Consider the following 13,974-nt stretch of genomic DNA (forward strand, 5'->3'; position numbering starts at 1 on the left):
TGTATGTACCTTTCTCATCTTGCTGGCACTGATACTATAAAGCACATGATGGGATGACAGGAGACCCATTTTTACCAGGTAGGCTTCCTCATTATTGTAGAACCACCCAGGAGAAGTAATCAAAACACTAAGCAACTGGTACAGCGTAGGGACTGCTATATTAAAATACACACCATCCATAAACCATAGCAGACCCTTATAGGTACATCAGAGTTGCATGTCCATCACTTAAAGCATATAACACTCAGGTTATAAGGCTCCTCATCCCTAATTAGATCTTAAGTAGATTTCATGGTCTGTACATAAGGTGTCCAATATAATTGCTCCTACCTGCATGAAGTTATAGGACACTTAGAATGGATCTAATCTATATTGAGATATACTATAGCTGTAAAATAGCTTCATGATGTTTTATATTAGCTATGTTAAAAAGATAGTGGGCATACTATGATAATTAAAGACAATTTACCACAATTAATTTCCTCTGTATCAGTTTTTGAAAGAATTTATGATCCATTCTCAGCAAAATTGTTTTGGGGTAATAGTTTTCAGCTTCTCAACTTTGAGCACAATCTTAGCTGTGAACTTGTGACATTGGCTGGTACTGTGTTACAGTTTATTCCTTGTACATCTAATTTAATGACAGTTTCTAACAATAGGATGTTAAAATTTGTCATTTTTAACCACATACTAAGATTATCATTTTTCTTCCATATTTCCTTCCATTAAAGTGTTTTATCATATCTCTTCATTGTCACACATTGAGCTACTCTTGCACTCTTGGGTTAAGGCACAAATGACCATGGTGAACAATCCTTCTGATGTGCCTCTGAATTCAGCAGGCTCTCATTTTATGAAGGATGTTGCCCTATAATTTTCTTTTCCTATACTGTCTTTGTCTGACTTTAGTAGCAGGGTCCTGCTAGTCTCATAAAATGAGCTTAGTGATTACTCCTTTTCAGTCTTTTGGGAGACCTTAAGAACTCATCTAATTTTAAAAAAAATTTATTTTTATTTAATGTGTATGAGTGTATTGCCTGCATGTATGTGAGTGCACCTGTGTCCTGCAATGCCTCGGAGGTCAGAGAGGGCTTTGGAATCCCCTGGAACTGGAGTTAAGGATGGTTCATAGCCGTCACATAGGTGCTGGGAATCGAACCCGGGTCCTCTGCAAGAGCAGTCAGTACTCTTAACCGGTGAGCCATCTCTCCAGCCCTGAACTCATCTAATTCTTTAAGTGGCACAAAGTCATTAGGTCCTGATCTTTTCTTTGATGGGAAACTTTTCATTATTAATTCAGCCATCTTACTCATAAGTTTGTTCAGATATTCTATTTCACCATCATCAGTTCTGATATGCTGTGTATATGTAGAAATAAATGTATTCCCCATAGGTTATCTCACTGCGTGGTATATAATGGATATGAGTAGTATCTAGATCTTTTGTACTTCTGTGCTATCAGTTGTAATGTCTTTTTTTCCATTTCTGATTTTATTTATTAAAGTCTTTGTTCTTTTTCTTCGCTTATTTATCTTTTGTGAACAAACTCATATTCCAATTACTGTTTCTTTTAATTTTTGAATGTAGCCACTAAAAACTTAAGGTGTTTTATGTGGTCCACACTATATTCCTACTAGACAACACTGATCTAGGTTCCCTGTCATCCCCATACTGATATTCTTGCCCCATGTACAACATGCTTAGGGATGTTTGTAAAAATCAGCTTAATAAGAAAACTGGTATGTGTTACTGTGTCATTGTCAGACGAAAAAAAAAAAAAGTGGGGGAAGGAATTTTATTGGGTAGGAAACTAATCCCACCTCATGTTTATAACTTGAAAACTGGGGCACAGAAAAGAAAACTGTGTGCCAAATAGCTCAATGTTAACACTGGAATGGCCTTCTGACTCCCAGTCTGTGCTAATTTTACTTAAAAAAAAAATCTCTGTGCATATTTATCCTTTTCCTTCAGACAGCATCTTAACCCAAAGCAAAGACTCATCAGAGACGGCATCGCAGGCACATATGCACAGCAGATAAAGGAAGGGTATGAGTCATTTCAAGTAATGTGACTGGATGCTTAGTCTGCCTTCTGGGGCAAGGCCCTAGCTGTTTGCAATTACTTCCTTAAATGAGGCTCAAAGAATCTGTTGCTAGGCTTTTCTTCCCTTTGCAGACAACTATAATCATTTAAAGATTAAAATTCAGAGCCTCTTAGTCCTTTTCCATTCTGTACTACAAAATGAAATTCCAAATGACAATGAAAGAATTGTGTATCTATTATTAACCGGAGCAGCGTTTAGACAAGTGCGGATCTTAGGTCTGTACCTTTTGACTTATAATTATAAGATAGCATTCCCGTAAAAACAAAATTTCAATTTCCCCAAGAATTATATTAACCTGTACTATTTTGGCTCCTCAGATCCAAGGGTATAACACCACATCTGTGATGCTGTCTACAAAGGAGATGGTATTCAATTCCAGGCTAGCCCCCAGGTACTGAGACTCAGACAGCTTCCAGTTAACTTTAAGTGGGTTAGTGGGATTTCTCCTTTGCTGTAACTAGGAAGAAAAGGGTACTCAGAGTTGCCTTTGTACTTTTATGATCAAGGTCACTTGTAACTTAATAACGACATAGCTTTGCTTCTAAAGGTGGGCTTGCTTTGTGGCAAATATGGCACAGTGCTGAGCTATGCCTTATACTGCTCCTATGAAAGGAAAGGCTGCCGGCTATATAGCCCCTAATGGGAAAATTACTAACCCAGTGTTGACAAATAAAAAATGAACAATCTGAGGAAATAATCAGAATTTTCTCAAAAGGAAATGTATCAATAAACTTTCTAGCAACAACTCTGCAGCAAAATACCCAACAGTAACACTGAAAGTTTAGTAACTTCCAAATCATATTGTGTATAGTTTAGACATGAAGTTGTTTTAGATTCCCCTCATGAGTGTTTCCAATGTATTCATGCCTTTAAATAAATCAGTTTGAGAAGGAATAATATGATTTTAATTGACAACAAAAACAAAAATATAGAAAAGGATACATCTTGCTTCAAGAATGCCCCAGATATTTTAGATTTAAAATATTCTGTCCTAAGACTTGTTCTGTCTTGTTATAGTAGACATTTGCTGTTTCTAAAATTGACTTTCTTAGCCATGTGGCCCATGTGGGCCCTCCCTGTGTGAAGTCATGAACATATGCTGCTCTGGGTCACAACTCAGGAGTGGGCATTTGGCTTCTCAGTGTTTGCCTTCAGTTATGAGGGAATCCGACTCTCTTACCTGATGGATTGGAACTTGAGAACACATAAACCTGACTTCTAACTACAAAGGAGAACATTTTAATCAGTTTTGTGTTGCCATAACAGAATCCCTAAGAGTGAATAAACTTTCAATGAACACAGATTTATTTGACTCGTTGCTCTGGAGACTGGGAAGTGTATGAATCCTGGCACCTGGCAAGGGCTTTCAAGTGCTGTTATTTGATAACAGAAGGTTGGAGGGCAAAAGAGGGCAAAAGAGAATGAGGGGCTAGGCTTACTTTTACAAGAAATACATTCTCTTGATAACAAACCTAGTCCTGGGATAATAACAGTAACCTCCTTTAAAGGCAGAGTGCTCATGACCCTTAGCTCTTCTTAGTTTCAACACATGAAATTTGGGGGCCATCTTCAAATGACAGCATTCCACCTTTACCCGCCAAAATTCATGTCCTTCTCACAATGCAAAATACAGTTTCTTATCTCAATTTCCAAGCTCCTTGTGAAGGAGAAATACTAGGTCTATTCTGAATGCTTCTCCCATGGTCACCATCCCTGGTGGCTTTCCTGGAAGGCTGGGTCTCACAATCCACCCCCAATAATCCATCCCCCTGCTAGCTCCCAATCACAGGGCACTCCTTAGACCCGAGTGCTGCATGACTGACCCTCCGTATAATGAGGTCACCTACCCTGCACCTGCAGGAGATAACCCAACATCTACCCCCAACCTCCTTCCCTCCCCAAAGGGGAAAAAAAGCAAGAACCCTGAATGTGTAAGGGAGGGCGTGCTGTCCTCCAGATCCTGGGCTTTGAGGGGTGCCTACCTCCTCTGGTCTCTGGGCCTGGGTGGGGGTGCCCTCTGAAGTTTGTTCTCTAATAAATCTGCTTGACTCTACAGAGGTTGATGGGTTTTCCTTAGCTTGCTTCCTGCTTTCTAGTTCCTTACACCTTGCATGGGGTTATGCTCTGCTAAGTCAAACATAAATTGAAAGTATCCAATGTATTGAATACGCTTAACCTACCAAATACCACAGCTCAGTGACACAAGTCCTAAATCCAGTCTCATCTAAAGCAAATGCCGATGGGACTCAAAGCACGATTACTCTTGGTGAACATGCATCTCTAGCAGTTTGAGCTTGTGAAATTAATCAATGTAGAACACTAGACAAGTATTCTAAAAAGAGAAATGCATAAAAAGGTGTGTGCTCCCATGTAAGTCCAAAACTCAAGAGGGAAACAATGTTCAGTCTTAGAGCTGAGGTGCTCTCAAGAAAGCCTGGGACTGTGCTTAGTCAGCTGCTCCCTCCTCTGAGCCCTCAGAGGAAGAATGTCCCTTTAAGCCTCTTCATTTGTGACAATGCAGGCTTTCCCAGTATTCACCTCAAAACTGCTTCGGCCTGTACCCATTGTCCAATTCCAAAGTCACTGCCGCATTTTCAGTTGTCACAGAGACAGCCCCACGCCCTCTGTACTTATTTCCTGTCTACATGGTTATACGATTTGCCTAAAATGAGGTACCCAAGAACAAAAATTATGAATCTTCATGCTGCACCATCTTACAGCACAAGATAAGAGGGCTAAGAGAGGGCTGGACTCGATTACTGGGCTCTGCCAACCAGCACTACTGTGCTGAGGATTAAATTTCTGACATATTAACTTCATGTGGCACCCAGACTTCATTTGGACAGTGAATTCTGAAGCCCATGTTCAAACAGCCAACTAATATTCCAACCATATACAACTGGTAGCGGCCTCGGTATAGGGCTTGCTGATTCAGATACCTTCAAGGGCCAGGCTACTCACACAGACGTAGAATTATCAGAAGTGACATGATGGCAACCAACCGGAAGGAGACAGCTTCTTTGCCTAACTGAATTCACATCACAAGAAAAGCAAATTTAAAAAACGTGCTGCCATAAACAATCCACATGCGTCATGTTGGGGACAGTTTTGCGGGTGGCTCTACAATGGCCCCTGCCAGCCTGTGGTCAATCTCACCTCCCGTAATGCCTCTTCAGTAACCAGCTCCAGCCCAGCCATGACTCTGTGGTTTATGCTGATGTACATTCTCTCTCTCCCTTAACCTACTGCAAATACCTTATGTGCTGAATGAAAAATGTTGTGGAACAAACAGTGTCCTCATTTTCCAGTTGTTGTTGTTTTTAAAAATGAAGAAACAAAGCCAAAATACTGGGACCAAGGGCAGAGCCATCAAGGGAATCTCGTCAATAATGTTGCTTCTCTGGGAAGTAGGAGCTTCCCAGCACAGCTCAGCCTACTGTGTGTCTTGACTAGCAGGAGCCTTACAACTGTTTATGTTAGTGACAAAACATCCATTGTCCTTTTAAGTCTTGATAAATTTCCTAATGTACCAGAAACTTAGAAATCAATGAAAACACTTTAGAGTACAATGGGAGCTGAATAAAGCAGAAATTAATGCATAAGGCTATGAGGCTATTGATAATACTTATTTCATCAAGTTGGGAAATTGCCAGTTTCCGTCATTGTAGACTTGTGGTGCTTTATCTTCTTTCAAAGGTACATTCTTTCCAAAAGCAAATTTTCCAAGGAAACTTCTAAGAGAAGGGCCATAGCTTAGGGGTACCAACTGAGTTAAGAACAAAACAACTGCCCATTCTCCAACAATTATTAGTCAGAGCGAAGTATGGGTTTAGTTAATTATAGCCCATTTAAGTGGAACTTACTACTTTAAATAAAAAATGAATTCTTTCTTACAAGGGTAACACGGAGGCTTCCTTATTTCCTATCGATTCCTTTAAGTCCTAAACTTACATTTGTACTAGAATTTCTAACTATTTACCGTGATCAAAGGCTTGCAGAATTTCTTAGGAGTAGGAAGAGCTGTGAATTTGGCTCACTGGGAAGAACTGTTGGCCCGCTAAGCAACTTGGGTCATGACTGAAATGCAGACATGGGACACTCCTGGTGCGCACAGCTGAAACTTAATATTCTGCCCAAAGAAAAGTGCTTTTCCTTGGAGACTTGTGAAAATCATAGGAATCACTCTGAGACCAAGCGAGGCCTCCTCATGATGACCTACTGAGGAACAGGTGAGCGAGTCAATCCTCCAGAGCTGATCCTCGCCTGCAACTCCTCATGAGTGAAAATCCAACTGGGCCCAAGCATCCTCCTCCCATCACTGACCATCTGAGGGCTCTACTGAACTGAGGCTGCATTCTTTTCTCACCTGCCTATCAGATCTACTCTCATTATACCTCTGTCCTCGTATATGGAATTAATATGAAGTTTTCTGAGAGATTTTCTTCCTCCGATGCTAACTGTATTCACAGCAGGAAAGTTTCACTGAGTCACTCAACTGATTATCAAGCACTTGGTCGGTATTCTAGGATCTGGGGTAGAACTGTAAACAAAATAAGCAAACAGGCCAGGGCTCTCTACACTATTCAGGCAATGAAGGGAACGACTCAAGGAATGTTGCTTATAAAGCAAAAGATGCTCCTTTGGCAAGGACCTCCACAAGCACTCCCAGGAGATCAATTCCAGTGGCTGAACTCACAGCAGAGTAGATTCTACATGATCCATTACCTCAATTTTCATTTGAGTTGGTGAAAAACAATGACTCAGTGTTCAAAAAGCATGAGTCTTACAGAAACTGTTTCAGACGATATTTGCACAAAGTGAAGTCCCCTCATACCTTCCTGGTCGAGGTATAGGTTAGTGCACTTGACAGAAAATGCAACGTGACACATTAAACACACTTGACACAGTAGCGTGAGTCTGCTTTTAGGAGATGACAGCCCTGGAAAGTAAGACTTAATTGGTCCAAAGCTGGTCTAATTTCAAGTCAGGAAATGAAAACACTGGCTTTTGTGGGGCTGCATTTTCAGGAAAAGAGCCCCACAGAAGATCCACAGGCAGGCCCATGTCAGCAGTGGCTACCTGCCTGTGGCCTAGCAATGCCCCCACCTCTTGGGGAGAGGCTCAGTCCCCTGAAGCACAAAGGGCTCAAAGTGAGGTGAGGAATGAGGGAAGCTGGGGAGTGAGGTGCTGGGAAATTTAATTAGAATGTGTGAAACAAAAACGGAGCCTTTGCTTAAAGCCACTCCAGAAGTGTGAAGAATAATGATTGCTTTTGGAGAACTCCCATTTCCCAAGAATGAACATGCCTGGCCAAGGACTAGCTACTAACTCTGCTGCTATTTTTCAAGTCTTTTGTTGGGAAGGCTTCCCTGGCTTTCATCAACCAGTTTTTTCCTTTACTAAAAGATTTTTCTTGGTACAGTCATCTGACCAGAGCAAGGACGCCCTTGATCATGAAGATTAGTGAATGGTTCTGTGGTGGAGGGGCCATCTTAAATGTAAGATAACAGCCATGTGACAACTCAGGAAGTGGGTTCTTAAGGTCTGTAGGAAATTTTGTGCAATTCAACAACAAAGCACAGAGCTCTGATTGTGTTGCACTGGGGTGTGCAGAATCCACTGCAGACACAAAGAAAAATCAACATAACCAACATAAAGCAGACTGTGGCAAATCCCACAACAGAATAACCTCGTGGGTGAGTCTACAGCAGGCTTTTCAAGGGAGAGATTTGAACCCTGAAAGATGAGCAGGACTCACAGAAATGACAGAAAGGGCATTTGAGGCAGAACTAGCAGAATACAGGATACTAGTGTGTGTCAGGAGAAGGGGCAGGAATGTGAGGAACATGCAGATTTGGGAGTCATAAGAAGACTGGTCCGGGGCTGGAGAGATGGTTCAGCAGTTAATAGCACTGGCTGCTCTTGCAGAGGACCTGAGCTCAATTCCCAGCACCCACATGGCAGCTACAAACTGTCCTTAACTCCAGTTCCAGGGGAATCCGATGTCCTCTTCTGACCTCTGAGGCACTGCACGACACGGGTGCGCTCACATACATGCAGGTAATACACTCATACACATAAAGTAAAAATAATAAATAATAAAAAAAGAAGGCTGGTCTGGATAGAAGTGGAAGCCACACTTTCTCAGATTCAAGTCTGAGACTTCAGAAGGTTGATGGGGGTGGGGTAAAGAGTGACCCAGGGCAGTGCTGAACAGGGCAGTGCCGTCATCTGGAATGACCTTCAGAAAAACAACAGACAAGGTTGTTGGATGAACTGAAGAAAAGAAAGACAGCAGGATCAACTGCTAGCTTCATGTGAGAGATGAGGAAGCCGGGACTGGTACAGGGGTGGCCAGGCTGTGGCTGTGGGAAGGAGCGGACAGAACGAAGCACCACAGAGGCAAGAGCAAGATCTGAGGCTCAGGAGATGCTAATTTCAGTCCTTCGAAGGAAACAGAATGGTAATAAGATGGGAATGAAGAATGAGGAACATGAAGGGTCCAGGGCTGCAATGAGGAGCAGCCACTGAGAGTCAACACACCCAGCAGGAAAACGTGTGGAAAACTGAGGAGTAATTATGCTGTGTTGGATTACACGGTACATAGATTATCTTTTCTTATTGGAAAAAGACACTTTAAGGTTCTGAAGGTGCTGGCTAAGGAGGGGAGCGGGACGATCCCGGCATTCATTTGGGAGAAATCTTAGACAAAGGGAACATGTAGGAACAGATTGCTTTCAATTGGTTTTGAGTTTTCTGCATTTCCACAGAGCAATGGTTGGGTCCTCTTTCTCATCACACTCACAATGGGGTGAAAGTGTTGAAACTTCATTCCACAATAGTCCTGAAAAGCAGGGCAGAGTGGCTGAACACTGGCATCACTTCACAGCACGAGCGTGCAGGCAAGAGCTGATGCTCCCTATCAGCCCACAGTTTGTTTCCTCTGCTGTACCTTATTTTGACCCAAACTCTGTTGGAAGAGACACAGGGGCACTGAAAACAGCTGTCCACTCTGGCAGATCCCTGTACTGGTGTTCTTTTTTTAGCCTTACAACAGATACGCACTATTCTGATCAGGAGGGTATTTGAAGTACATACACTGGAAGTCACTCTTTGATATTTATTTGTTGCTTAAACACAGTCACAAACATGAGCTGCTGTGTCATGCTAGGTGGTCCCAAGTGGGAGCCAAGACAAGGCAGGCTCATGACCTGACAGGAACTGTTTATGACTTATTGGCCTCAAACAGATCATAAAGCAAGCACTTGTTAACATTTAGGCTCCCCATACCTCAAACTCCAGATAGTGATCTTTGAGCTTATATTCATCGACATCCTTGGCTTTGACCTTCTTGTCTGGGGGATATGAACGATGCTCAGCCAGCTCAGTGGTAATCTGCTTAAGCTTGCTTTCATGAGATTTCAGCTGCTCCTCCTGCAAGAAATGATTAGGCCATTTAGTGCACAGAAAATAATCAATGAAAAGTATAGAGTCCCTTTTAAAATCCCTTATGTTCAATGACTTTAATTTATCAAAATGGTCCACTAACCCTCTTCTACTTCCTCATACAGTGTTGGCATATTCCTTCCCAGAAGGGCAATGGATCCCAGCATCCATAGCCAGGCTCCTGTCAGAAAGCTATAAGACATTTTATGTATCAGGTATAACTGTCAAGTGGGGACCAGGCCACTTACGAGAAACCCTGACAGGCAAGTTAGTCGAACAGTTAAACATCCATCCCGGAGTCACAAAACCTGGCTTCTCATTTCATTCACACTCACAATGCTGCCGGCTTCTCCCTGCTTATCATAATGAACGTCATGTTTTCCTTTTGCTTATTGGTTTTTTTTTGAGACAGGGTTTTCCCCCTTGTTTATTTATTTAGAGACAGGGTCTCCTGTAACTCAGCTGGCCTGGAACTTACTATGTAGACCCGGCTTGCCTCAGTCTCACAGAGATCCACCTGCCTCTGTGTTCTGAATGCTGGTGTGCACCACCACACCCTGTGCACATTTTCCTTTTTGACATGAATAGTACTACGAAGCGATGCCTCTTCTCTAAAACCGATCAGATGAAATTCTTCTCCAGAGCAGCAGACGTGCTCACTTTAACTTTATTGACCCAAAGTAGTGATTCAACTAAACTTCAACGTTGAGTGACTACTGCCTGCATAGCTGCCTGCATAGCATTAATGCACACACATGAAGCAATGCAGTGTGCTCAGTCCTGTGCATGAGGATTTCTATTCTAGGGGCTGGAGACATGGCTCAGCAGTTAAGAACACTGGTTGTTCTTGTAGAAGACCTGGGTTCGAATCTCAGCACCCACATGGCAGCTAACAACTGTCCATAACTCCAGTCCCAGGGGATCCAACAGCCTCTTCTATCCTCCGTGGACATTGCATGACATGGGTGCACTTACCTACATACAGGCAATACACAAATACACATAAAATAAAAATAATAAATATTTTTAAAACATTCCATTCTAGGACACCATTTTTTTAATTTAATTTTTTAATAGAATTTTTGTGTATTTCATACAAAACATCTTAATCATCTTTATATCCCCTCCCCCATCTGTATCCTCCCATTGCCCCCCACACTGGGTTTTAAGCAGTTTGTCATTTATATTAAGGCCTATCGAGTCAAGTTAGTGTACCCAGACATGCCTCAGTGCAAGTTCATCCACCAGTGTCTAGTCAGCCTAACTGACTCCTTAAACAAGATCAGCTCTCCCTCACCCAGCAGTAATCAGCTGTCAGTAGTTCTTTGACCAAGACTGGGCCTGCTGCCCATTTCACCAATTTTTTGCTGGGTTTTTTGTCTGCTAGAGTTTGCATGGGTCTTGTGCATGCTGATTTCATTGTTGTAGATTCATATGAGCAAGGTCCCAGGTGCCTGTTAGATTCTTGTTTCCATATGGCCGTGTACCTCCTACCCTGGCTCTTACAATCTTTCTGCCCTCTTTTCCAAAATGGTCCTGTCCCTGAGCCCTAGGTGGGTGGAGCTTAATACAGGACACTATTTATATTAATTTAGCAATAGGCTGCCTAAAAAGATATGCTGTAGAACCTTCTTAGAGCATATTAAAAACATTCAACACTCATTCTCCTCCCCCTCTTTTTTTGAGACAAGGTCTCACTGTATAGCAAGAGTAAGCCTTGAACTTAGTATTCATGATCCTCCTGCTTCAACCTCCTGAGCACTGGAATTATTGGCATATAGTACTACATTCGGTAGCTATAAACATTCTTGAAACAAAGATATTGGAATTATCTTGCATTCCAGCAAGTATATAATTGCTTATTATTCTACTTTTCCATGCAAATTGTCCAAAATTTGGAGCATAAATTTTGTATGTGCAATACAAAATAAATGGATGGCAGACGAAGAGGACTTAAAATATGCAATAAACCTGTTTTATATAACACAAGCATAATATGGATTATAAAATTTTTACAGCAGCATTAAGAGATGAATTTTAAAAACTTTAAGAAAATTAATAATTATAGATACTAAATTAAGCTTAGGAATATTTTAAATTTAAAAAGATATCCAGAGCCAGGTGTGGTGGCGCACACCTTTAATCCCAGCATTCGGGAGGCAGAAGCAGGTGGATCTCTGTGAGTTCAAGGCCAACCTGGTCTAAACAGTAAATTCCAGGACAGCTGGGGCTACAAGGAGACCCTGTCTCAAAAAGACCAAAAAAAAAAAGATATCCAGAAAACATGAGTTACCTTTAGTATCTTACAGACCTTCATAATACTGCACATCTTTAAAGACAAACAAAGAAAACAAACTACAAGTCAAAAGTCATCAAAATAGAAGAAAGAAGTAAGGACAAGTATAAGAGCAAAAATGAACAAAAGAGGTGGCAGGAACATGCGGAATGAGGGAAAAAAAATGACAAGTTCATTTAAAACTCCAGCTACAAATGCCTAGAGTCGTCCTGGAGAAGCACGGGCACATACAAAGATGTATACTCAGACTTCAGGAAGCCTGTTGTTCATACAGTGGTAATGCAGAAGGTCCATGAAATTCCTTCAGGGAGCTTTTCTTACAATTCTTCATTCATCTCCTATGTTCTGCCACAGATTCTGTAGACTGTTACAAACAGTGCCTTTTCAAGATGCATATGCAGAAGCCCTAACCTCAAAAAGATCTATGTACCCCCATGGCATCTATAGCATTACGCACAACAGTAAGATAAGGACACAAACTAAGTGTCCCACAACAGGGACAAGGCTAATGGAGATGTAGTCTATAATTACAACGAAATACTACTCAGTCTAGTCTGAAAAAGAAAATTCTGGTCATATACTATAACACAAACTCATAGAGAAATACTGTATCACCTCACAAATGAAATCTTAAGTCAAACTCCTAATACTGGAGAGTGGAATAGTGGCTATAATGTGGGGGTTGAGGGTTTAAAGGAGATGTTGGTCAAAGAATGCAAAATGTCAGATAAGAAGAATAAATTCAAGAATTTTATGGTATATCATGGCGACTATAATTAATAATGTGTTATATATTTCAGAACTGCTAAAAGAGACTTCAAATATTCTCACAACAAAAAAATAAGAGAACTTGCACATATGTTTATTAGTTTAATCACTGCACAATGTATACATATTATTAAAAACACACTACCTATCGCCCACCCACAGGCCTCTCTCTGGGACCAACCCAGCTCCTCAGTGCAGTCCCCAGGAGTCCTTGGGGCCTCTTCCCGCCCCATCTGCCTTTGCATCTCTGGGTGGCAAGGCCACCAGCTGCCCTAGACCAGCATCTTTTCTGGGCCAGGCTCCCAGGCCAGTCCAACCCCCAAGTTCCTGAGGCCAAAATAAGTCCTGGAGGGATCCAGACCTTAGGAGAAAGCCTGAAATCATCTGACCCTCATCTGAAATGGGCCTCTGCAGGAACTCCTGAAGACAAAATCAATCCGGCAACTTCAATATAAAATCAAGAGAGAGAACCAGAAGCTTAGACGAACCAGGTTTTCATGCCCCAAAAGTAAACCAGAAAGACACATAAAGTTCACAGAAAGAAATAGACCTAAACTTGAAGGCCTGAGTCTCACACAAGAACCGGAAACTACAAAAGAAATTCACATGCCAAAATCACAGAGAAAAAATAATAACATGAAAAACCAAAAGAACATATCCCCACCAAATACCAATGGTCCTCTAAAGGAGTACAATGAGAAACCCCTAGAGATAATGCAGGACATAGAACTCAAAAGAACAATTATAAACATGATGAAAGAATTCAGTGAATTTAAAGAACACACACAAAAAGAAATCAAAGAACTGAAGGAAGATAGGGATAAACTTCTCAATGAATTCAGAAAAGAGTTAGAAATATTGAAGAATACTCAGGCTGAAATGAAGAAGGAAGTGAAATACTCAGTAAGCCAATTAGAAACAACAAGAGAAAGCCTCAACAACAGGATGAACAAAATGGAAAACAGAGTATCAAGACTGGAAGATAAAGTGGATGAACTAGACCACTCAAGCAAAGATTATGAAAAATTTAAGAAATCACAGGAATGAAATACACAGGAATTGTGTGATTCCAAAAAGACCAAACTTATGAATCATAGGCATACAGGAAGAAGAATCCCAAGATAATGGCATGGACCAGGTCTTTAATGGAATCGTGGAAGAAAATTTCCCAAAATTAAAGTTAGACATGCCCATACATATACAAGAAGCATATAGAACACCAAACAGACAGGACCAGAAAAAAAACTCTCCATGGCACATCATAGTAAAAACACTACATGTACAAAACAGAGAGAATTCTGAAAGCTGCAAAAGAGAAACAAGTCACATATAAAGGAAAACCCATTAGGATTACAGCTGA

The 13,974-nt window shown here is 41.3% G+C and overlaps 1 protein-coding gene across 1 annotated transcript in view; it reads right to left on the minus strand.

Moving 5' to 3' along the window:
- Positions 1–13,974, minus strand: part of LOC103745804 (PH and SEC7 domain-containing protein 3) — a 143,940-nt gene that overhangs the window by 19,550 nt on the left and 110,416 nt on the right. Inside the window, exon 7 of the mRNA XM_008847809.2 lies at positions 9,395–9,538. Within this exon, the coding sequence (XP_008846031.1) occupies positions 9,395–9,538 (144 nt within the window). The remainder of the gene's footprint in view (positions 1–9,394; positions 9,539–13,974) is intronic.

This window comes from Nannospalax galili, unplaced genomic scaffold, assembly GCF_000622305.1.
Source record: "Nannospalax galili isolate Female #2095 unplaced genomic scaffold, S.galili_v1.0 scaffold283, whole genome shotgun sequence".
Classification (NCBI taxonomy): domain Eukaryota; kingdom Metazoa; phylum Chordata; class Mammalia; order Rodentia; family Spalacidae; genus Nannospalax; species Nannospalax galili.